The sequence below is a fragment of the Parasteatoda tepidariorum genome, chromosome 4 (assembly GCF_982258835.1).
Source record: "Parasteatoda tepidariorum strain Cologne lab strain chromosome 4, Ptep-v5.0, whole genome shotgun sequence".
NCBI classification, from domain to species: Eukaryota; Metazoa; Arthropoda; class Arachnida; order Araneae; family Theridiidae; genus Parasteatoda; species Parasteatoda tepidariorum.
The window spans coordinates 40,509,052-40,532,996 of record NC_141758.1 but is presented as its reverse complement, the minus strand read 5'-3'; the positions used below and the strand labels follow the sequence as shown (position 1 = coordinate 40,532,996).

Below are 23,945 nucleotides of genomic sequence, written 5' to 3'. Positions count from 1 at the left end.
ATAGTATTAATAAAACTCAATGACAGAGGAAAGATGTAATCTTCATGAATTGAAGATAATTTCTATGATATGATAAATTATTTGTGTCAATTAATTAACAAACAAAACATGCTTTTCTTCTACATACACACTTTTTTTAACAGATTAATGCCTCAAAATAGATTATAACCCCAAAACATAAGCATCAAATTTAAATGGATGGTACCAAAAGTAAAAGAATTACAGAAATTTGGTGAAAATCAGATTTGACATCTTAGTAACTATTCATTCTTGAAATCCTCATCACAATATAGAAATTGAATATTTTTCCAATAAGATTTTAAAATTTACCAAGCTAAACATACCCACACTTTAAAAAAAAGAAGAAGAAAGAACCCAAATTACAATGTTAAAAACAGTTCAGAATGAGAATTTAGGGACTGTTTGATTATAATACTCTTTAAACTCGAAATGATCCAGATCATCAAATATTAATTTTGTGATGCATAATAATTCATAATGGGAATTAGCTAGAAAAAGTTTTAGAACGTCTTATTTTTTATAATTTTTATTTCAACTAATCAAGGTTTTTTTTACTTATTATTATTTACTTTATGTTTGATCCTGTGTTGTCTAATTATTTCGGGGATATATTTCCATATTGAGTCCTTTTTATGACACGGAAACTATACTAGTAATAGAACAAAGATTCAAAAACACTTTTAAAATTTACTTTAAGTATTTAAGGAAAACTCTTCAGTTCACTAAAATAAATTTAAGACAGAATTTACTTCTAGATTAAAAAATGATTCATATTAATAGTCTTTATTTTTTATAACTAATAACAGTTAGTTACACCTCTAGTACTAAGTTATATGTAAATTTTGCAAAATGAAATGAGCATGGAGACTGGAGTGCCGCTTCAACATCCATGGAAACGAGTCTAAAAATAAACATTCCTGATAGGAAAGCTTTAAAAGTAAGCTTGACATCTCTGAAATTGATGGAATAAAAACGCTTTTAGTAGCCTATTTTGCTAAACTCGAATGCTCGCTTTCGGAAGTTCAACACTGAGAAGTCCCGCGGTGGACTGATAGTTAAGACACGATTCCCAGCAGATCATCGAAGTCAAGCATCACTGGCTGCGGTCAGTGTGCGGGTGGATGACCACTTGGATCAGTTTGCGTAGGGACCGAGGGTGTGCGGTATAGATCCTCGCTAAACTGTTCTACCGTAAAGTGCTCAACTTCGCGTGCAGGTCATCGGGCTACCGAAGCGGGGGTGCCATCCCCTCTGCGGAGGATCAAAATTGTGATGGCATGTCTTCGGATCATCCTTAGGGATGTTTCCCAGACCGTCGCCAATAGCCCATTGTTCAGCTCTAGTGCGACGTAAATGAACAAATCAAATCAGCACTGAGAATCGAGCACCTAGGACTCCGTGATAGAGATTGGCGAACAAAATGGGCTACAGGCAGAACTCTTTACCTATGGCAACACTTCGCATGCTTTCACCATTAGCGTATGGAGAGTCATAGAAGAAGGAAGTACGTTAGTTTCTGCCTTGATTTTCATATTCATTAAAATATTTTAAATTAGAAAACTATATGGAACTGAAAACTACATTAAACATACTTCTAAAAGAAAGCGCCAGGGAAATTTTCAAGAATTAAATACGAAAAAAAATAAGATAAGGAAAAATATCGAAGTGCATTCCTATACAACTGAAATGAGGAAGATAGGGAAAGGGAAGGGCTAAAGGCATGGAATCGGTCTTTCCCCTAGATGGCGTATCCGAGTGTTGCGATCACCTATAATTCAAACCTGTCAAATTGAAAACTCATCCTCCGCGTGTACCGACTTGCTTTCATAAAAAAATATCAAGTAACTTAGCTTTACATCGATGTTTTTTACTCGTCCATAAGAAAAGAAAAAAATATATTGGCGATTGCAACGCTCGAATACGCCTTTGGCCCTTCCCCTTCCTTATCTTCCTCTTTCCAGTTGTATAGGAATGCACTACGATATTTTTCCTTTTCTTAATAATTTTCGTATTTAATTGTTAAAAATTTCAATGACGCTTTCTTTTAGAAGTATGTTTAACGTTGTTTTCAGTTCCATATAGTTTCCCAACTTAAAATATTTTAATCTAATGAAAATTAAGAGAGAAACTAACGTATTTCCTTCTTCTATGACTCTCCACATTCTAATGGGGAAAGCATGCGATGTATTGCCATTGATAGAGAGTTCTGCTCTACACCACCTGCAGCCCATTTCAATCGCCAATATTTTAAACTGCGAAAAAAAAAATTTAAGATCATTTTATTGTTTTATTTAAAATGAACATATTCTCATTATAAGCACACCGAACAAAAAATTAGTAACCCTAAGGGAAATCATGAAAAACATCATTTAATAGCATGTAACACCGCCTCTGGATTCGATAACCACCTGGATTAGGTCAGAAAGTAAGTACACAAGGTTTTGTTGGTACGTCGAATCCAGTTTAAGCTAGTCGCTGAGGATTTGATCGTGCAAATCAACGGAATTGCGAGAATGATGATTTCGGAGTTTTACCCGTCGATTCAACTTATTGTCTAACAAATTTTCAATTGTGTTGAAGTCAGGTGATTTTGCAGGCCAGTCGAGATGTAATTGAGTGTCTGGGTGTTCATAAAACTAGTCACATATTCTTCCAGCCCGATGAACTTTGCCGTTGTCATTTCGAAAAGTAGGGATATCGACAACACACTTTTCATGAGAATGTTGACTGACAGGCAACATCTTATCATCCAGAATGTTCAAATAAAATGTTAGTTCGTGTAGTGACGAACTCAGAGAGGGAGCTCAATCCATAATAAGAAAAACGCCCTCAAAGCATGACAGACCCTCCTTCGGCTTGATCCTGACCTTGCACACAGTCAGGATGAAATGCTTCATCTGTTCTTTGCTGCACTCAGCGACGTGCGTCTTTTGAAAAAAAAAAAAAAAAACGTGATTCGTCAGAACATATATTCCGGCAGCCTGTGTGAGCAATGGCCTCTTACGAGATGTTCGACTCCAATTGTTCATTGTATGCAGCTCCCGTCTCAATGTTCTTGCACTAACAGGTTGGGATGGACCTTCATTAACTAATTGAAGCACTTCTTGTCGGCTTTGGAAGCCAACAGGAATTGCTAGGATGGCTTTCTAGCAATTGGAAGGATGAAAAATATTGAAGATTATTAGATTCTTATAACATCGATTTTTTTTCCCGACAAGTTTGAAATTTCTATTATTCTCAAGCAATAATTGCGATTTGTCTCTAGCTTACGTCCTTGGCGAGAGCCAGTCCTGTCACTAGTACGGTACACCACTGCACAGAGTAGTATACCCTTTAACTGTTTTTAGAGAAAATATTAACATTTAATGAAAAAAAAATTTTTATTTAAAAAAATTCTGTATTAAATATTAGAAAATCTTTAGATACGGATTTGCGCATAGTAAAAATATGAATTTAGTTAACGAAGAAATTTATTAATAATTATAACATACAATTAACCTAATGATTTTACATAGAATTTAATTACATATACATACCAATACAATTTAAGTCACAGATGCATAAATAACGAAAATTGAAAGAAAAAAAGTATAAAATACGTAGATCCAAGTTTCGGCAGCACAAAGCTGCTCATGTCACAACTGGAAGAATATTTGAAGAAAAATAGCTGCCACGTATGTCAGTGCCTCCATTTTAATTTATTTCTGAATTTTTCCCTTTTAATTTCAGGATGTTATTTCCTGGTACGAATTTTTCGGTTTTCCCTGTTGTGGTATCCCTAAGGTGTGTGTGTATATATATACACTGGTTATCATAAATTAAGGAAAATTCACAAAAATCGCGATAACTCAAGAAATTACACATGGAATTTTATGAAACTTACCCACAATATACAACACATAGTAAGGTATTAAACAACATAAAAAGAAATTATCAGACATTAATAGTAGTATAGAAATTAGCACATGTATAAAATAAACAAATTGGAAGTATCGGTTTGCAATAGAAAAAGTACCTTTAATATGGAATATGATTGCCTCTAGAAGCAATACAGCACAAACAGCGATGTGTGATGCTTTCAATTATGCGGTCTATCAGTTCAATAGGAAGTGAGAGCCATTGCTCTTGTAAAGCAGTTGCAAGCGTGGCAAGGGTCTGAGGGGGCGGATTGATGGCAGATACACGCCTCCCTAGAGCATCCCAAACGTGCTCGATAGGATTCAAGTCCGGGGATCGAGCTGGCCACTCCATGCGAGTAATTGTTTCCTGTTGAAGATAATCATCAACAATGCGAGCTCTGTGTGGTCTTGCATTATCGTCCTGTAACAGGAAGCAATCACCAATTGCCCCGGCATATGGGCGCACATAAGCATCAAGGATGTTGTCTCGATAAACCTGAGCATTCACGGTTCCCCTTGGAAAGACATGGAGGTATGTGCGCCCTCCTAAGGATATGCCTCCCCAAACACAGACACTGCCTCTTCCGTATGCATCTCTTTCACGGATGTTTGATGGATGATAACGGGTCCCAGGTTCTCTCCATATCAAATAACGTCTACTGTCACTTTCTAGACTAAACCTGGACTCATCCGTAAAGAGAACAGGCCTCCATTGATCTGACGTCCAGTGGACATGTTGTCGGGCCCACTGCAAACGGTCTCTCCTATGGCGTGATGTGAGCGGCACGCAAATGGCTGGTCGTCTCGCATACAGACCACCTTCGTGGAGCCTTCTGCGCACAGTTGACGTTGACACCAACCTTCCGGTGGCTGCAGCAAGAGAGGATCTAAGATGTGTCGGAGTAGCGGTTCTATTCCTGCGTGCACTTAATGTCAAATATCGGTCATCGGCACTGGTCGTAACAGTTGGCCGTCCTTGACTGAACCTCCTAGATGCCGAATCTGTGGTTTGAAATTGCCTCCAAAGTCTATGAACCACAGATGGACTCACATTTAGCCATCTGGCCACTTCTGATTGACTCTGCCCTGCCTCTAGTCTCCCGATGGCTCTCCATCGTAGTTCTTCAGGCAAATGATGCCTAGAGGTCATTATTACGAATTGGCTATCTCAGATTTTCAATGTCGCAATCACAGTAAAATTTGTGTGCTTTCTCTCAAACTTGGACTTTTATGCTCCAGGCAGATGACGTAAGCCGAGTGCAGCGCCACTAATTTGCATATTGCAATTTTACTCAGCTACTCTTAGTGGACAACATATGCAAATTTTGCACGGTTTGGCTTACTTTTGAAAGAGTTATCGCTATTTTTGTGATTTTTCCTTAATTTATGATAACCAGTGTATATCAGGGTGGCCACTCAAATCAGATTTCGAATTTCCCTGATTTTTCCAGGCTTTCCAGATAAAAATCTTAAAATTTCCAGGTTTTTGTTTCTTTTTTCTTATTAAGTGTAGGATGTGTACAAGAAAAGTGTTGGTATTATAAAATATTTTATTCAAAATATTTTTTTTTAACATATCATCTTGAAAAAAATAATTTATTTTGACAATTTGGCAAGATTTTTTATTTAATTGTTAATGTTTTGGTACAAAATTTTGAATCAAAAATCATTAATGCAACAATTGTAAAGATTTGTCGACAAACATTGCTGTTAGCGATTGTAAAAAAATGTGATTGGTTGGTTAGCTGAGAAAAAATAATTCATAGATTTCTTTGAATGGGAGTAGAACAGCTTTCAGAAAAAGGGTGCAATATAAAGTCTATTATTATTAAATTATAACCAACTAATTTTTGGGGAATTTCATAAAGTTAAAAATACCAAAACATTTTGTCAAAATAGAAAAAAAATTACCACCAAAGCATAGGAACAAACTTGAGCCATAAATGGAGCCCAAGGACAGAATTTAAAAATAGAAGCTAATTTCCTAATCCCTTTTCCACCTCCACCAGAATCTTTCCTAAATTGCACAGTCTCACAGCGGTCAAAGGTTTCTACATTCGTTTAGCAATCGTGGCAGAATTTTATGTGGCATTCTAGTTTAACAGAGCTGTAATGGAGCAAATTTTGATGCAAGCAAAGTATCGCTAAGTTGATGATATTTCAACTGGTTGGCGATACATTTCCGTTTAAAAAAAGTGGATATAATGGATGAAATAATTTAAATTAAGAAAATTAGTAAATAATTTAAATTGGTGAAATTAAAAAAATGATCAAAGAAAAAATTTCCAGCTTTTCTTTAAAATTCCCTGATTTTTCCAGGCTTTTATCCAAATTTCCCTGATATATATATATATATATATATATATATATATATATATATATATATATATATATATATATATATATATATATATATATATATATATATATATATATCATTGTTTACAATATTATAATTTTCTTAAATATTTTTTAAAATGGTATTAATTTTATTCCTCTTTCTGAACCAAGAAACAGAGAGGGTCTAGACCTATTTAAAAGAATCAAAAACGTTTAGGGTACAATCACAAAAACTCTTTCATTCAAAGATGGAAATATAATTATGGCAAAATATTACATTTACAAATCACATGTAGCATATAATTATTTTAGAAATTATGAGGCAAAAAGCTTTTTACAATTATTTAAACTATGTAATTTTAAGTGAAATGTAATTTTAAGTCACCATTTCAAGACCAGTGCAAAGGATGAGAATACCTCCATACAGAAGAATGTAAAGACATACAAAGACAGCATTCTTTACCAAAAATTAATGTATTAAGTGTAGTATTTTGTATAGAGAACTTTTTATAAATAGAAGTTGTTTGAAACATCTGTTTTTTTTTCACTGCACCATTATATTGATTACACAAAAGCTTAATACTTCAGTATTTCCCCTCAGAAATTAATGAGGCTAAACATATTTTAAACAAATTAAAATAAGTACATTGTAATGATCAAAATAATTTAAAGATAGGAGACAATTATTTACTAGTTATTTTATTCAGTGTAAAAAACATCCATAAAACCTTCTGGAAAATATTAATATAATCTATTTACACTTTAGCTAAAATTTAACTAGGGAGCTTACAGCCAAAATTTACTACAAATCCCAACATTCAATGTTGACTATGCATTACAGTACAGTAGAGTATAAAAACAACTGTGGATTTTCAGCAACAAGATATCATAGAAACTTCCATACATAAATATATATATGTAATTTTTAAAAAAAATTTGACACAATGCATGTTTAACAATAGCTTGCCATTTAATTACAGAATTATATAACAAAGTCTATTAAATATTATTATAAAAAAGAGCTAAGAAATAAACTAAGAAGAAATAATAAATAAAAACTGAGCAAAAAGAGGCTATTTCAATAACCAATTTTTCATAAATGGAAAGTACAATTTTATTATTGTACTTCAAATTCATATAAAATAACGTGATAAAATAAGATGCACATAAAATAACATGAGGTTGTTTAGAGTTTAATAACACATAATGTACTTATCGAAACGTTATAAAAATTTGACACACAAATTCAGCAGAGTATGGGGTTTTAATTTCCAAAAAAAAAGTTCCAGAAGTTGCCTATATTGGAAAATTTGGAGCTTCAAGCACAATACGCGCAATAAATTAATGCATATTTGTCAACTGAAACCGCAAATAACTTTTTATAATAATAAACAGTATTTATCATAATTTGAAAAAAGGGGTCAATGTGCTCGTATTGCTTTGCATGTCAAAGGAATAAACAGAGATATGTAGTAAGCTTCTGCAGAAAATGTCATATACAGCAGGCAAATATTAGGATATCAGAATGGTGGTAACATTGAATCCCATTTGTAAATTATAAATAAATACTGTTTAGTAATATAAAAAGTTATTTATTGCTTCATTTGACAAATATGCATTTATTTATTAGACATATTCTGCATTAAGTGCCAAATTTTAAGCTATAGGCAATTTTAGAACTTTTTATATATATTTAAAATCCCACACTCTACTGAGTATATGAGTCCAATTTTTTTTCTCTTTTTTTTTGACATTTGATCAGTACATCACGAGTTATAGAGCTCTAAAGACCTCACATTATTTAATGTGCACCCTGCATTTTAAATAAAACTGACAAAAACTTATTGAGTATTCATCACATTCAGCTATATAATATTTTTGGAGATTACAGCTAATAAATTTCAATTGTTTTCAAAAACTAAGCAGGCAAAACTCTTAATTACAATAAAATAAAATATAAATTATATTATAAAGTTGATATTAAAATAATAAGATCTTCACTAAGCATGATTTATTAATGCATGGTTTCAATTACAATAATTGAAAAGTCAAACACATACGTAAAAATGTTTGCACTACATTTATAAATATTTTTCATGGAAACATATTTAAAATATGTTTATTTACAATATACTTAAATACAACTTAAGTTAATCTGATGATAAAAATGAGATTTTTTTTTCATAAAACAGGCATATTGATATGAAATAATTAATTTTTAAACCTTTTTAATAAATATATAAATTATAAACAGATCTAATAGTCAGAGGAAGTGAGAATTTTACCAGAGATACTCATTTCAAAAAATCTTGCAGAAAGCAGGAAATCTTAAATATTTATTGTTTTTAGATTAAGTGCAAGTTTCCATAAAATTCACATGATGTGATTTCAAAACCTACATTCAGATAAGAGAAAATCGTCAGAAACAAAATTCATGGTCATTGCTTTTTTTTTCAATCAAAGTAAAGATTTTTTAACAATTTTAAAAACACGCAATAAGTTTCAGTAAGAACTGACAAATTATAAAATATATACAACATTGTAAGGCAAGAAGGGAAACATGCACGACGTATAATATAAAAAATATTTACTATTCAACAATACAGAGACTTTATTTTTTTAGTTATAACTATTAATGCATATATTTATTAATATTTTTTTTGGCATTCTCCACATGGTTAAAAAAAGCAATTATGTTTTCTATATATAACTCATCTATAGAAAGATTAAAAGCATAAAAAAATATCTTCTTTATTCAGCTAATTTAAGATTTTATCCTCGCACAATGGTTTTTTGTGCACAGAAATTATAAGAAATATAAATTCCTTTTAATATTTTCATAACTTAAAAACATTAAATTCATATAAAAGGATGTGTGGAATTTTTTTAGCACAAAATTTTATCTTTATCTTATATTGATTAAAATGTGAGCTGCTATTCTTGAATGTATAAAAGACATGAAATTACACTAAAATATCTACTTCAATAAATAAATTTAAGGCTCAGAACAATGATTTTTAATACAAAAACGTTGCAAGAGCTTTTGCACAAAAAACTTTTTGACAAATAAAATATTTAAGTTGCGTAGCAACATAATATTTAACCAATTAAATTTAAAATAACTCTTATTCCAAAAAAAAAAAAATCATTTCAGGAAAATTGCAGTACAATTAGAGACATAGTGCTAAAATTTCAAATTTTTTTCATTTTTAAATATGCCACAGGTTATTGAGTCAGGTTGAGGTAGATAATGTACATAAATAACAAAATACAAATTAAAACATATTAAAAAATTTCTTGTCACACCACATTTTAGTATTTCCTTATTGTAAATCAATATTGACTTCACTGTGTAGTATGGATAATCACGAAATTATGTACAGTCTATCGCTTGAAACTCATGACTAGCTCTTACAAATACTTGGTCTAGTTGAATGGGTTAAATAATACTTTAATAAATATACATATATAAGATCATTAACATAAACAAGTCAGCCAATAAGATTTTTTTAAAAGTTTGAGTATAAGTATCACATATTCAGATCCAATTGGAATTTTGTTCAAGGAACAGTACTTATTTCTGTACTAAAATTCTCTTCCTTAAGTGATGTCTTGAAAGGGGTTCCTTCTTTATTGGAAAAATTATGCTTGATGGGAGGTCCTGAAAACAATTTATACATGATTACTTAATTTAGTATTCTCTCGGTTAAAGCATATGCAATAAACATTATAAAAAAGTAATTGAGTACTTAGTATTTTTCTACATGACCTATACATGCCCTTCTTACATTATGTTCAGTAAGAAGATTAGCAAAATGAACTGATGAAGTCCATATTCATATTAATTAAATAAATGGGCAAATCACTGTTTTTTTTTGTTAGTATATCAACTAAAGGGTTAATTTACGAAAAGTAGGTAGCAAAATGTGAATAAATATTTACAGAAATGAAGACCAAGACAATTACGAAAAAAAAAGGTACCATATGGTGCAGAGAGTTTGCTTTAAACTCAAAACTGCTCAATGGTGAACAAGATGCCTTCAAAAGCAGTGCTCCCCAACTCTCGGTCCGTGGATCAAATGGTACAGGGCCGATTTCATTGAAAATGAATTTAAATTCCTACGTTTATACCTCAAATTAAAAGTATCTGTGTTCCATTAAAATTTTAGCAGTAACAGCAACCAAAACAAAGCAATAGAATAAACTGGACATAAGCAACACACTTCAGGTGTCATTGTCTCCGATGACCTCCAGATGGAACCGTCTCATTACAAAGAAACAAGCTCGGGGTTCTCATTGATTTGACGTTCTAGTGAGCCAAAATGTTAAATAACTTCATATTTATTTTTTGGTGTAACTGTACTTTATTTTGAAGGCATGTTTAAATACAATTAAATTTAAATTAATAAATCAAAATAATCTAAAACGTAAGCAATTAACGTCCCCCCCCCCCCGCGGGCCGTGGTAAAATTATCAAACGTTGACAGGTCCGTGGTGATAAGAAGGTTGGGGAACACTGTTCTAAAGATCGAAAATGCAAAAGCATGTGAATAATAAATACACACAAAATCAAATAATTTTATAACAAAAAAAGGTCAAATGCGCTTTTAGACAAAGATATATATATATATATATATATATATATATATATATATATATATATATATATTACCTCCTGTAAAGGGCACCTCTAAATGAAAGAAGCTTTCGACATTTATTAGAAATTCCTCAATTTTTTTTTCTAACTTGCAATGCAGCATATGAGAGTTAATAGAAAAATCTTTGGTAATTCTGTAGTTTGAATTAAAATTAGTACTAGTTGGTATTCTTGATACAATTAATGTAGATATAGAAATACAAATATCAATTTTAAAACATCTATAAATAAACACAATTTGAAATATACAGTCAAAACATTTATTTTTTTTTTTTTTGAAAAAAATAAAGATAATTTTAATGGCAATTTTTCAACTTACCAAATATACTCAAGAAAACAGGTAAAAATATCAAGCCATGGGCTGCTCCTATTAGAACTATTCCAAGATACATACGGAAATAGAATACTTGAAATATTTGAGATTTAGAGAAGGCTAAAACAATTATTCCACCAAATTTTGTCAATGTGATTCCAGAAAGCACCTAATAATGCAAACAAAGCTTCAGTTAATGAATATTATTTAATTTCACTTTGTAAAAATTGCAAAAAATTTATAATAATTTTTAAAACTCTTAAATACACATCTTCACCATTAATCCAAAATTCAAAAAATTGTGACATCTTTAATTTGCCTAGCATTTGCATTAAATTGCATAACGAGGAAAAAGAAAGAGATTAATAAATCATTTATAAAGAACATGACAATAAAAAAATTCTTGTCTTAATTGAAAGAAGGGAATGCTTAAACATGAAATTTTAAAAATAAGTTACAAGAAGTACATTGATTTCAAATAATCCTTTACTTATTTTGTTTATCAATAGATGGAATCTTTATAAATGTTCGTACATATAAATGGATAAAAAGGTAGAGAATTTATCATCTGCACAAAATAACATAGTTTAATTTTTTTAATCTTGGATAATTAATTTTCTCTCCTTAATTTAAAAAGAAAAAAATAATAAAATTTTGAAACGCAAATGAATTTTATCTCACATAGAATTTTGAGATTTTTGAATTATAGAATGCTTTGAATGGTTTGCATAATTTTAAATAGGGACCCACTCTTAGTAAAAAAAAAAGACCCAGAACTTTGGAATCTTGGGTCCTAAGGGTGTGTAGTTTACAAAATCTAGCAGAATCACTGTATACTAAAGAATAAAACAACAAAAAGGTATAACTAGAGCTGTTCAATGAATTCTTGAAATAAGCATACCAACAAAGCAATTATGTTATTGAAACAACTATTAATTCACTAAAAAAGAAGCCAAGCATAATAGATTCTCATGTAATGAAATGCATGTTTAAATAGGATTGGGTGGGTTGTAAATATTGAAATACTCATTAAAGGTCATTATGTTTACTTACCGAGCTACCCATTCGTGCTACAGCTGCCCTAGCTCTGTCAATCTCACTACCCTCAGAGTTGAATGCAAATGAACGAATTATATGAGAGCAAAATTCTACAGAAATACCAATGCCCTATAAAAAAGCAACGTTAAAAATATGTAATAATTGCTAACATTTCATAGCAAGAAAAGAAAATATAGCATTAATGAGAAAAATAAATTAATTTATAATTAAATAGTAATTTAAGTGTCTCCTAATGTAGATATCACAAGCCACTGGTTAAGAAAATTCAAGAATTTATAGTACCAACTATGACATTGTAATATGAATATGAATAAATGCAATTTGAATAAATGCAATTTGTTTTTTTTTATGCGGATCAGTGTTTCCCAAAGTGTGGTATGTGTGCCCCCAGGAGTGCAGAAACAGTTCAGCAGGGGTACGCTTTCTTATGCGAAATATCTTGCAACAAACGAAACTTTCAAAAAATGTTACTTAAAAACAAAGCCAGTCATGAAAATTTACAATTACTTATTTTTTTATTGGCTATTTTTTGCAGAGTTAACAGTTAAGGCTTATTGGCGTCAACATCCAGTTGTGATTTTTAACTTTTGTGCAATTTTTTTATATTAAAAAAAAATTAATTTTTTTATTAGTGGTAAACAGCGATACAAAAAATGTAGAAAGGGTACGTAAAAGTCATAAGTTTGGGAAATACTGATGTAGATGAAGAAGTAATGGGTAAAAAATATGACCATGTTTTTATGCTAAAAAACAACAAAAGGATATAAATGTCCTTTAAAATATTTAATACAAATCTGATATCTAAATAATAAAGATATTCAAGGAATAAAGTACAAATATAAAGAGAATTAGATGAATAAAACCAGCTAAAACAAAATATAAGAAGTTTTTTAAAAAAAACAATAAATAACAACATTTGAGGACCCTTGTCGATACTTTTAATTCAGTCAGCCACTATATATATTTTTAAATTTGGTAATATGCACATCTTAAACGATGCTATGTAAAAAAGTAGTCAATTTTTAAATTATTTACACATGCCAATTTTTGTGGTTGCATATCATTGTTCTTTATCATTGCATAGACTGAAATGATATCTAACAGTGATACGCAATGACAACTACCTTTTTATCAAGGAAAAATCCAAGAAACTTCTGTATTATCATTTCAAATAGAAATATAGTTTTGTTTCATTATTTTAAACAAAATTCAGAAGTTCGACGGAAGCTTGTATATAAATCCTCACTTGTAAACAAATAATGTGAATAGAGTCTCAAGTTAAGATAGTGAAAAGAGCAGCCCAAATCTTTTAAATTGACCAAAAACAATATTTAAAATCTCAAATAGTAAAATTTATTTAAAGCCAAAGCATGTTTGGTATCACATAGGTACACCCATCATCAGTATAATGAATGGCAGGGATAGTAGAATAGAGATAATATAATTTGACAAATTATACAACAATAACTGAGATAAAATATAGGTTTAAAAAGAACAACATTAAACTGAAATAGTTAAACAAAATAACGAAATAGTTAAACAAAATAATGAAATAATAAACAAAATAATGAAATAGTTAAACAAAAAGTTAAATAGCGTTTAATGATACCCAGATATTTGAAAATTAAAATTAATTCTACAGCACTAAGATTATGAAGATCAATACATAAAATACATTTCATGCATTAACCTGGACTTCTGGGAGAATTTCCGCATCATCAGAATGAAAAATTTTACTACGGATCTTAATGCAGTATCAAATTTTTAAAATATTTGGAAATCATTCATTGTTTAAACTTTTACTTTCAATTGTATAACTGTTATTCTTTAAATGCATATTTATCTCTATTATGTTGCAACTCTGTCGAATTATATCATCTCTGTTTAGTCATTTGTCCTACTGAAGAAAGTATACCTATGTGACACCAAAACCAGTTTAGGTTTTCAATAAATTTTAATGTTTTATATTCTCAATTTTGTTTAGTTAATTTTTATGCCAAATTAATTTAGTTAATTTTTATACCATTTTCTTAGCACCCAAGTTTTCAAACATTTGGGAATCACTAATTGTTTAAACTTTTACTGTCAATTGTATACTGATGTTCTTTAAACGTATATTTATCTTAATTATGTCATAACTCTGTCGAATTATATCATCTCTGTTTAATCATTTGTCCTACTGATGAAGGTACAATGAAGGTATGAAGCTTTTTTAAGCCTTAAGATTAAATAGGAAAAAGAACAAATTTCTAAAAAAGTTATATTAGGCCAAAATGTAGGGAGATATGAAATTTCTGATTTGAGATTACTTATTATCTAAACAAAATGTTGTTTATTTCCTAATTACTTATGCTAAATAATTTATTTTTTTAAAATTTTAATGTTTAAATAACTAAATTAAGCATATTTTTATTAATCCATTTGGTTTGAAAGTAGAGGGAAAATACATAAAAATTTTATTACAAGCCTGAACATTAAAATTTCCTTCAGATAATGAGTATGTGTATCACTCAAACTAAGCAAATCTCATCTCTAATTTACATGAAGCTTTTGTTTCATTCCAGCTTCAGATAGATGGGTACTAGCCTGTCTGGGAAGTAAAGGTGGTCTGTGTGCAGTGCTGACCACATTGCTACATTGCTGACCATCATGCAGTTGGTCAAGAAATTTTAAAGCCTTAATCTCCATGACCCCCTTGGCCCATAGTGGGCTGTTGTGGGAATGCTCCTTTTTGTTTTATTACAAACCAAATATTTCAGGTAAATAAATAAAATTATTCACAAGTAATCATATGAAATATTATAAAATATCGAATTATCTTTAAGAAAGAATTTACAAGCTATATTGGAAACTTTTTTCTACTTACCATTACGATATTCACCAGGGAAACTGCATTTATGGATATGTTCCAAAAGTACATCAGACCCATCAAATTTTGCAAAATCATTGTAATGGTAAATACCATTATAGCAGCAGAATAGAAATCCAGTCCCATCAGGATTAGAGTCACCACAAATATGTCAGCCATTGAAATTAAGATATTAATCACACAGTCTTTCGTAACAGTTAAGTATTGTTCATAAAATACATAAAATATGCTGGAAAAAAAAACACACATATTACGCATAAAAAGAAATAAAGGATATAGAAAATATGATTTAAATAAACTTAAAACTTTCACAAACATTTTATATGAAACATGAAATAAAAAATAAAAAAAACAAGCAATAAAATCATTCAATTCCTAAACTTGTTAGGTTTTTTTTAAGAAATTTTACCACAGAAAATAAAATAATAATACAGTCTATGCTCTTTAGTACGGCCCTCATTAAAGTGACCCTTCCATTAGAATGACAAATGGTTTTAGTCCAGCTTATTTTAAAGACTTAATGTTATTTTTGAATATCCATTTGAATTTCAGTACTGAACCGTTCATGCTAATATATCGACCAAAATTTGGACATTTGAATTAGAAAAAATTTCAAAGAAATAATTTAAACCATTATTTCAATTGATGTTGCCACAACATAATAATAATAGAATAAAATTAAAATAAAACACTTTAAATGAAAATAAAATAATATTATAATAATAAAATAAAACACCTTAATAAAAATAAAACACAATAAAAATAAAGCACCTTAAACCCCTTTTACATGAAGGAAAGGTGACATGAAACTCTCAAGTTGTATCCTAAGTCATTTAAGTAGTCGTAATTTATGGTCATTCATAAACTGTGTAACTTTCTTTTCAAAGGATTCAATGAATTTCTCAATCAAACATTTATAGTTTGAAAATAATTGCATTCATTATTTTTGTGAAATGTCAATCCACTAGTTTGGTTTATTTTTAAGTTAAAATATGTGGTCTTTGTAGCTATTTTGACGCATGTTATTTATCAAAAATGCCATCTCTGAACCAGCATATTTTTTCTGCATTTTTCACCCATGAAATATTTCAAAGGGTACTTCTGAGAACAATATAATATAAAAAATTGCATTATTAACAATTTTTCTGTCAGCTACCATTGTTGTTAAAACATTGCGTTGTCAAGTATTATTGGTCAAGTATTTTTTTAGCTCTCAGAACATACTTTGACCATACACTTATTATTAGGTACATGTTTTATATTTGAAAGAACTAAGAAACTCAGACGCTTTCAACATACTTTTCATAAAACAGAAAATAAACATTTTAATTTTAATACAGAAAGACAAAAATGCTTAAAATGTAGTACTAAACTTTTTTGACAGAACTGTTGATGATTTTTTTAAACGTTTTATTCAGAAAAAGAATTATATTATCAGCTTTGTTGAATTGTATTTCCTTCAAGAACAAAATAATTATCTAACCTAATCAAGTTTAAGTTTCAAAAAGTTTTTTTTCTTAAAAATACAAAGAATTTATAATCATTCAAATAGGATACTTGATAAATATGAAAGATTAACTTGGAGGGGAAAAAATTCTTTTGGGCTAAATGAAACTTCATTTTGAAGAAAAATGCGATCAGTTTATAAGCAAATGATTCCTTTAAAAATCCAACGTAATTAATTCAATAGTTTTAGCCTTGGTAATTTACTTAATAATAGTATCATTAAAAATCTAATTGCTAAACCACATTGTATTCTTTTAAATTGAAAAAGTTTTTTTTAATGAAAAACCTTAAAGTTACCTGTAAGGAAAAACTTCTGCTTTAGGATCAGATGCGTGGAATTTGTGAAGAGTTGTAGTGATATTATCTGCTATTATACGTGCCCACCTAAGAGCTTCAGTATAATCTTCTGAATTTCTGAGAATAGTATGATAAGTCATATAATGTGTTGCTAGAAAAAATTAGAACAAAAAAAATTTTAATATAACAACTTGCAAATTTTCATGCATAAAAGAATAATGCCAGGATACAAAATGAAATTTCCAGGGATACTTACTACTAATATGTACATTACACATAAGGGTAATAGCACGAACTTCATTAAGAAGTTCAGATTTTAATTTAAAAAGGTGAATAATTTGATTACCACAAAGTTTTTGAGACAAAATAATTTTATTTGTCTACCAATTTCTTTATTTTTTAACTAACTAATTTGTATATCACTTTTTAGTACAAAAAAAATAATTATTAAAAGATTTTCAGAGATTAAAGCTATGGATAAATTAAATTCAATAAATGTAGTTTTTAAAAAAGTTTATGTTCTAAAATATATACATACAAATTAAATTTTCGATAAAATAACTTCAAAATTACAAAAACTAGGTATGTATTATAAAATATTTTTTTTATTACATATGCTTAAAGGGCTACATAAATATAAACTCATCCCCCTAAAACGCAGAAAAATTTTCTCAGAAATTGCTTTACATAACTGGTTACATGTTAACTTTCAAGAAAAAAAACAAAACAGAATTGGCCATAGAACGAAGGTACAGATATAATAAATAGTCAAAAACTATAAATGGTGTAATAAAAATAAATTAGAGTACTAAAAAAATGTCTGAAAATGTCTTTTCTGTCAAAATGTTATTAAAAATGCCTCCTTTTTGTGGTCAATAAGTAAAAACTGTAAAGTTAATCTGTATTTGACCGATGTTTTTAAATCAGCAGTTCGAATTTTTCAATGTTTAAGAAATTTTTTAAGAAGATTAAAAAACATGCTTTAAGTATTGTTCTTTAACATTTCATATGAAAAGAAAAATATGTTATCAAAAGAAAAAAAAATTATTTACTTTAATTGATAAAAATTTAAATACTTGAGACTAATTAAACCATTAGCTAATTTTTTTTTAATGGCGGGCACTTGGAAGTATTGTCCATTGGCCTTAGAAAGTGCCAGAACTGCTACCCTCTTCTCGTTACCCAGTGGGCACCTGTGGCAAAGCCATGGCGGTGGAGCAGCGTCGCCCACGTCACACAACCACAAACCCGTTTATAGGGCGGGTCACATTCACACACAAAAGAGAAAGGACATAAGACACAGAGAGAAAGAAACATTCATGCCCTGAGCAGGATTTGAACCAGCGACCAGAAGCTCTGCAGTCAGGCACGCTAACCACTCGGCCACCAGATCAGCATACATACTATGTATTATATATTATAATGTCTTATAACATACTATGTATTTGAATTATTATTTTTTTTTTAGAATTTGTAAGATTTGGAAGTGTACTTTGAAGTCACCGTCAGGAAGCATGCACGCACAAACAGTTTTGGAGTAATGAGGCAAGTAGAAGGCAAAAGCACACGGAGTATTTACGCCCTAATAAATTTAAATTAATTCAAACTAATGAAGCTTAGTAGGGCATTTAAATTTGCTTGTAATGTAGTATTTGACATTCTGGCCTTTTGAAACTTACAAACTACCAAGTACAATATTTATACATAAAAAAATTTACCTTGCGAGGTAAAGATAAATTTAAAAATTTGCAGGCTATTAAAGATGTTTCTGATACTGGGTATATCTTTATCAAAAATTGACATTGGCCATTCTTACAATAATAAATGAAAAATGTGTAGGTATATACTTTATGAAAATGACCATGTAAAGTGATTACTTTACAAACTAGTCCTCAATCCTCATAAAGAGAAGAAATAACTCCACACAAATTTTTTGTAAGGATCTATTAACACCTTTAACGTTTTATACCTTTACTATATTTTGACTAAAAATGCATAGTTTTTTTTATAATTACCAAATGTTTATAATTGCTTTTCAATATGAACTATCATTTTCTAGCTATTCTAATAGAACATTTTAAAATACAAATTGCCCAAATTTAGATCAAAAGTTTTATACCTCCTAAAGTTTCATTCTTGATTTCTAAAGCTCCAGCAAATCCAGCGTGTCCCCTGTCATAAAAGAAATAGAAAAAATTTGTTATAACAAAGCTAAACTTACAAAAAGAAGAATTATATAAAGAAAGAAACAATATATTTTTGTTAATATCACATATTTAGTTTAGTATGAGCACTCATCACATATTTACAGATTTTAAGTCTGCATTTGATAGTGTGAATAAGAAACATCTAATGAATGCAATGTGTGAATTTAAAATTCCAGGCAAAGTGATAGGAGTTGTAACATAAGTTTGATTTAATAAGTGTCACCACTTATAAAATCAAATTCACAGGAGCCCTTTAGAAAAGCCTAAGCGTTAACTGTGTTCACTAGCCTCACTCTCTTTCTTCCTTTCTCTTAAATATTGTGCTTAGGAAAAAGGATTCAAGATGCAAATATTGAAACTCTTGGAAAGAGTCCTTTACAAATCAATTCAGCTCCTTAGTTTATGCTGATGATATTGTTGCTAGGAGTGTACAGTGAGAAAAAAAACAGACCACCCAGAATAACTTTTGATCTAATGATTGGATCTTTTCATTCTGGGACTCAATCTTAATTGTTGGGGGAGGTGAGCTCATATTCGTTAATTAGTGCACATCGTATTTTAAGTTATGGAATTGGGCACAAAAACGTGCTTTCTCTGGAAGAACATACCTTATTTTTGATAAATTTGGATTTCATAGTCTCAAAATATAGCGTGTAGCGACAATCTGGGAAATATGGTCCCCATAATTTGATCAAAAGAACTGTTCTAAAGTTTGGACCGACCCCTTAATGCTAATTTTATTTCTTGCATATTTCGAGAGCTTTTTAAGTGAATTGAAAAATGTTTGCACACAATTATAATATTTGTTTATCCAAAGACAATTCCATGCAAAAAAATAATGTTTAGTTTATATTTATTATTTTTTTGTTTAAAAATAGTAAAAAACAATTTGAATTGTAAGGTACATAATTTGTGACATCACTTTACAGAATGTAATTTGACATGACAAAATACAAAATTTGACTGAAATCGCTTGAATAGTTCTTGAGAAATCACAATTTAAAAAAGATTATCAGAAAGAATTATAAAGAAGCTACTGGCCTCTGGGTTTTAGTTTTAAAAGAGTCTGAAGAATATTAAAATAAAGAAAAAACAATTGGGCTGCTCATATTGCCAGAATGGAAGGGAAAGATCCTGTAACGAAAATTTAAGAGCCAAAATATAGCTTGTCTAAAGTAAGAACTCCCCTATCCATTCGTCTGGGCCTGTGGCAGTGACTATGGTAACAAGGCATAACTATTTCAAATAGGGAAGTGGGGTCACTGTTTAGGACAGGTTTTGGCTCGGGTCCGCCAGAGAAAATGAATATTTTTCTTCGGTAAAAAACTTAAGTTTTACTTTGTATGTAATGTAAATGCGAGTTAGTTCCATCAAAAAGTCCTCCAATAAGACAAATTTCTCCCAAGGCTTTATCCAAAAGTTCTGTTGTCTTCTGGATTGTGTAAAAAATTATAAGGCTAAGAATTTGAATATTAGTAGACGTAAACTCAAAATTGGATCAGCTATTCAATGACGGCGATAAAATAAAATATATAAATGAGGTTTGCTAAAATAAAAACATACTGACTTTAACAGTTGATGTTTAGATTTTATGTACTTCTTCATTGCTTAAATATACATTATGTAAGCATACATTTATTAATTTAATTTATATATAAATTTCAACTCACCCAGAAGGACATTTTGGAGAAGGATTTTCATTTAAAAAGTGCAAAAGGTAAGGCATGAATTTCTCAGAAGTAGGACGAAAATATGTTGTATCTGTTATAGCACATTCATCACAGTCGTCAGCTAAAAAAAAATTGTTTTTTTTATATTATTCGATACTGGAAAACACATTCTGCAGTGCTACACACATCATAATCTTTCATATAAATACATTTTTATAAAAATAATAATTATACACCACTACAATTTAAAAACCAATGTATCAAATTTAAAAATTTATAAAAACAAAACAGAATTTAGCCATTATAAAGATCTATTATCCACAATATCTTATGCCAAACAAAGATAACTCATTCCATATCTCATCATTACTCATCCATCCATTTACAAGATGTCAGATAGCTTTCTATTCGAAAACTTGTCATCTTCTCACATGGAGGCACATTTCCTGGATCTGCTAAGCTTCCTGCTGTCGCTAGTCATTAGTATTGCCCATTCCTTACTTTAATTTTAGTAACAGTGTTTGACAATTAAATATTCAAATTTCTTATACACATCCAGTAATTGAGAATAATTTTGTGGTTTTTACCCTTTTGAATTTAAGTTGAATTTAAAAATAATATTTAATGCAGGGTACTCATTGGATTGTGTACATTTCTCTTCATGTTTATTATGCTTCCCCATTTCTGAACACAAACTTACATCTTTCTTTTTCACAATTTGTGGTTTTCTGATTTTAGAATAAAATTTAAATTAAATTACAAACCAGGTTCAGTTGAGGGGCAAAATGTTGTACTGTCATTCTTGAACACTCTACAGCAACCAGTACCATCAAGAGACCAACTAAAGTAATTGTCCAACCAATCCATTGGAGGATGAGCTATGTATGTGCTGTAACACATATAATTCTGCATTAGAAACAAAAAATAAAATATAAAAGAAAAACAAAAAATTATAATTATTTTTTTCACTTCGCTTAAAAAAAATTCAATAAGAAAGAGAATAATAAAAAATTGCACAAATATACAAAAAAAAAAAAAAATAGAGACCAATTTCAATATTCCAGTTTAGAGATAGTATTTTTCAAAAATTTTTAAAGAAAATAAACAACAAACATTATTTTCTTTAATTGTCGGAAAAATGAGATCACAAAGAAAAATTCTTGATCTCCTTTTCACAACAATTAAATAAAATTGCATAAGGAGAATTATGTATTTTTGTGCGAGGAGTATGTTGGCAAGAATGGTGAACATCTCTTGAACTATTCTGCCCTCTAAGAAACCCGCACTTCTTCATACATCAAGATGCTCTCAACCCCTGGAGATATCTCTTTTTTGTGTTGAACTGCAAGACTTATTATGCTTAATAAAGCAAATATAATTACACAATTAAAAAAATTTTCATACAATCATGAACTATGCAGTAAATATCAACAACCAAACACTATGAGAGTAATCAAATCATAGAGAATTAGATTGTTAGGCCATAGCTCTCAATGTTAAAAATTTTTAAAAAATTAATCCCAAAAAAATTAAACAATTAAGAAAAATATTTAAATAAAATAATAAAAATTATGAAAACAAGAAAAGGTCAAGTGTCGAGATGCTCTACTTAAAATAAAAAAAAAGAAACACTTCAACATGCACAAGGGTGTAGTACTAAAGAAAAAGATCTTCCCCATTTTAGATTTTTGGTATACTTTTTTTGACATTTGATTGTCTTATTGTTTTTTTTTCTTCAAATATTTGATGAAAATGTTCTATAACACAAAATGTTGACAGAAAAAAAGGAAAAATTAAGGGCATTGCTTTATAAAATAAATTTTTAAAAAAATAACTCACAATTTTAAAACATTCTAACTATGAAGTGAATAATCAATATAAGTCATTTACTGCAGGTTTGCAACAAGTCTAGGAAGCATAGAAATTATTTAACGTACTACACAAACACAACAGCATTTTTGGACAATTTAAAAATTCTAATTTCCTAATTGTATTGTTAAACTTTTGCATGAAAGAATCTAAAGTTCTAAAATATCATACATATCATATGCCAGGGCTCGAAAAAACTCAGAAATTTTACCCGTTCCGGAGGACGGCTTGTCCAACAATGTACCCGTCCTCCTTTGAAACTAACCCGTCGCTTCTAAATAAATAAAAATATAATTTTCTCTTATTTATTACAAACATTTATATAAATTGCACAATGAATTAGTAGTTACTAGGATTACAAATACTAGGATTACGTAATAAAAGAAATACTAGGTTACTTATAGTAAAACCTAGTATTTCTATTATGAAATAATTTATTTCTTTGATGAAATAATTTAAATAACAAAGGTTAAGTTATCTGTTAATTATCATGTCAATTTATCCGATGGTACTGCGTTTTTTAAATGAATCAAATATGACGTTTGCCAGTTCCACAATCAAGCCAATGATTTACAGAGGTTTCTGCACAGAAATCTAAAAGAGGTTTTCCATTTAGGTAGATGTTCATAAATGCTTTTAGCGCTTTTTGTTTAAGACCAGTAAGTAATGTGTTTTTTTGTAAGTTCATTGCTGAAAAGCTCCTTTCAACCGCTGCAGTACTCCCAGACAGAGAAAACATCAATTCCACCATGCGCAGTATGTTGCTGTATTTCGAGATTAGAGGGTCATTTTAGAAGTGAGGCGCTAGACTCTTGTAAGATAACAAAAATTTAAAATGTATCACGAACATTAACGGGAAAATGGCCGTCTGCGCGGACGCTGGATTCGAGAAATTTGTTGTCCGCAGGGAATTTTTGATCGCCGAGGACGGGAGGACGGGCCGTTTTTCGAGCCCTGTCATATGCTTTATATTTAATTGAGTAATGACTTAACATTTCATAAGTTTTAAAATGCTACCATGCATTTGATAATGAGTAAATAGTAATCATTAGTTTGAAAAATTGCATAAAGATGAATTTAAAAACTATTGGTAATATTATACTTCCTACAGCATGTGAAAAGAAATTTTATTTGTATTCTTTGTTTTGTAGAAACTTAATTAGCATAAGAACTTAAACAAGTGTTATAAACACAATACCTTACATCACTTTTTTTCTTAATTTACTTGTCATAATTCT

General features: G+C 29.7%; 2 protein-coding genes across 7 annotated transcripts in view; both read right to left on the bottom strand.

Moving 5' to 3' along the window:
• LOC107437649 (uncharacterized) overlaps window positions 1–955 on the bottom strand; it is a 40,165-nt gene extending 39,210 nt beyond the window's left edge. The window contains exon 1 of one of the 4 annotated variants that reach the window (XM_087160966.1): window positions 838–955. In XM_087160966.1, coding sequence (XP_087017092.1) covers window positions 838–936 — 99 coding nt within the window. In that variant the 5' untranslated portion in view covers window positions 937–955. Of the gene's footprint in view, window positions 1–590 lie in introns of all 4 variants that reach the window. The other 3 variants (XM_087160964.1, XM_016049739.4, XM_087160965.1) reach the window with 3 other exon arrangements.
• Window positions 956–8,363: 7,408 nt separating this feature from the next.
• The window catches only part of LOC107437620 (NPC intracellular cholesterol transporter 1), a 60,188-nt gene continuing 44,606 nt past the window's right edge, over window positions 8,364–23,945 (bottom strand). For 2 of the 3 annotated variants that reach the window (XM_043049372.3, XM_016049692.4), the window contains exons 18-25: window positions 21,603–21,727; window positions 20,839–20,959; window positions 19,081–19,133; window positions 16,962–17,112; window positions 15,156–15,387; window positions 12,284–12,397; window positions 11,237–11,399; window positions 9,430–9,921 (exon numbers count right to left, since the gene is read on the bottom strand). In XM_043049372.3, the coding sequence (XP_042905306.1) occupies window positions 9,821–9,921; window positions 11,237–11,399; window positions 12,284–12,397; window positions 15,156–15,387; window positions 16,962–17,112; window positions 19,081–19,133; window positions 20,839–20,959; window positions 21,603–21,727 (1,060 nt within the window). In that variant the 3' untranslated portion in view covers window positions 9,430–9,820. Of the gene's footprint in view, window positions 9,922–11,236; window positions 11,400–12,283; window positions 12,398–15,155; window positions 15,388–16,961; window positions 17,113–19,080; window positions 19,134–20,838; window positions 20,960–21,602; window positions 21,728–23,945 lie in introns of all 3 variants that reach the window. The other variant, XM_016049703.4, reaches the window with a different exon arrangement.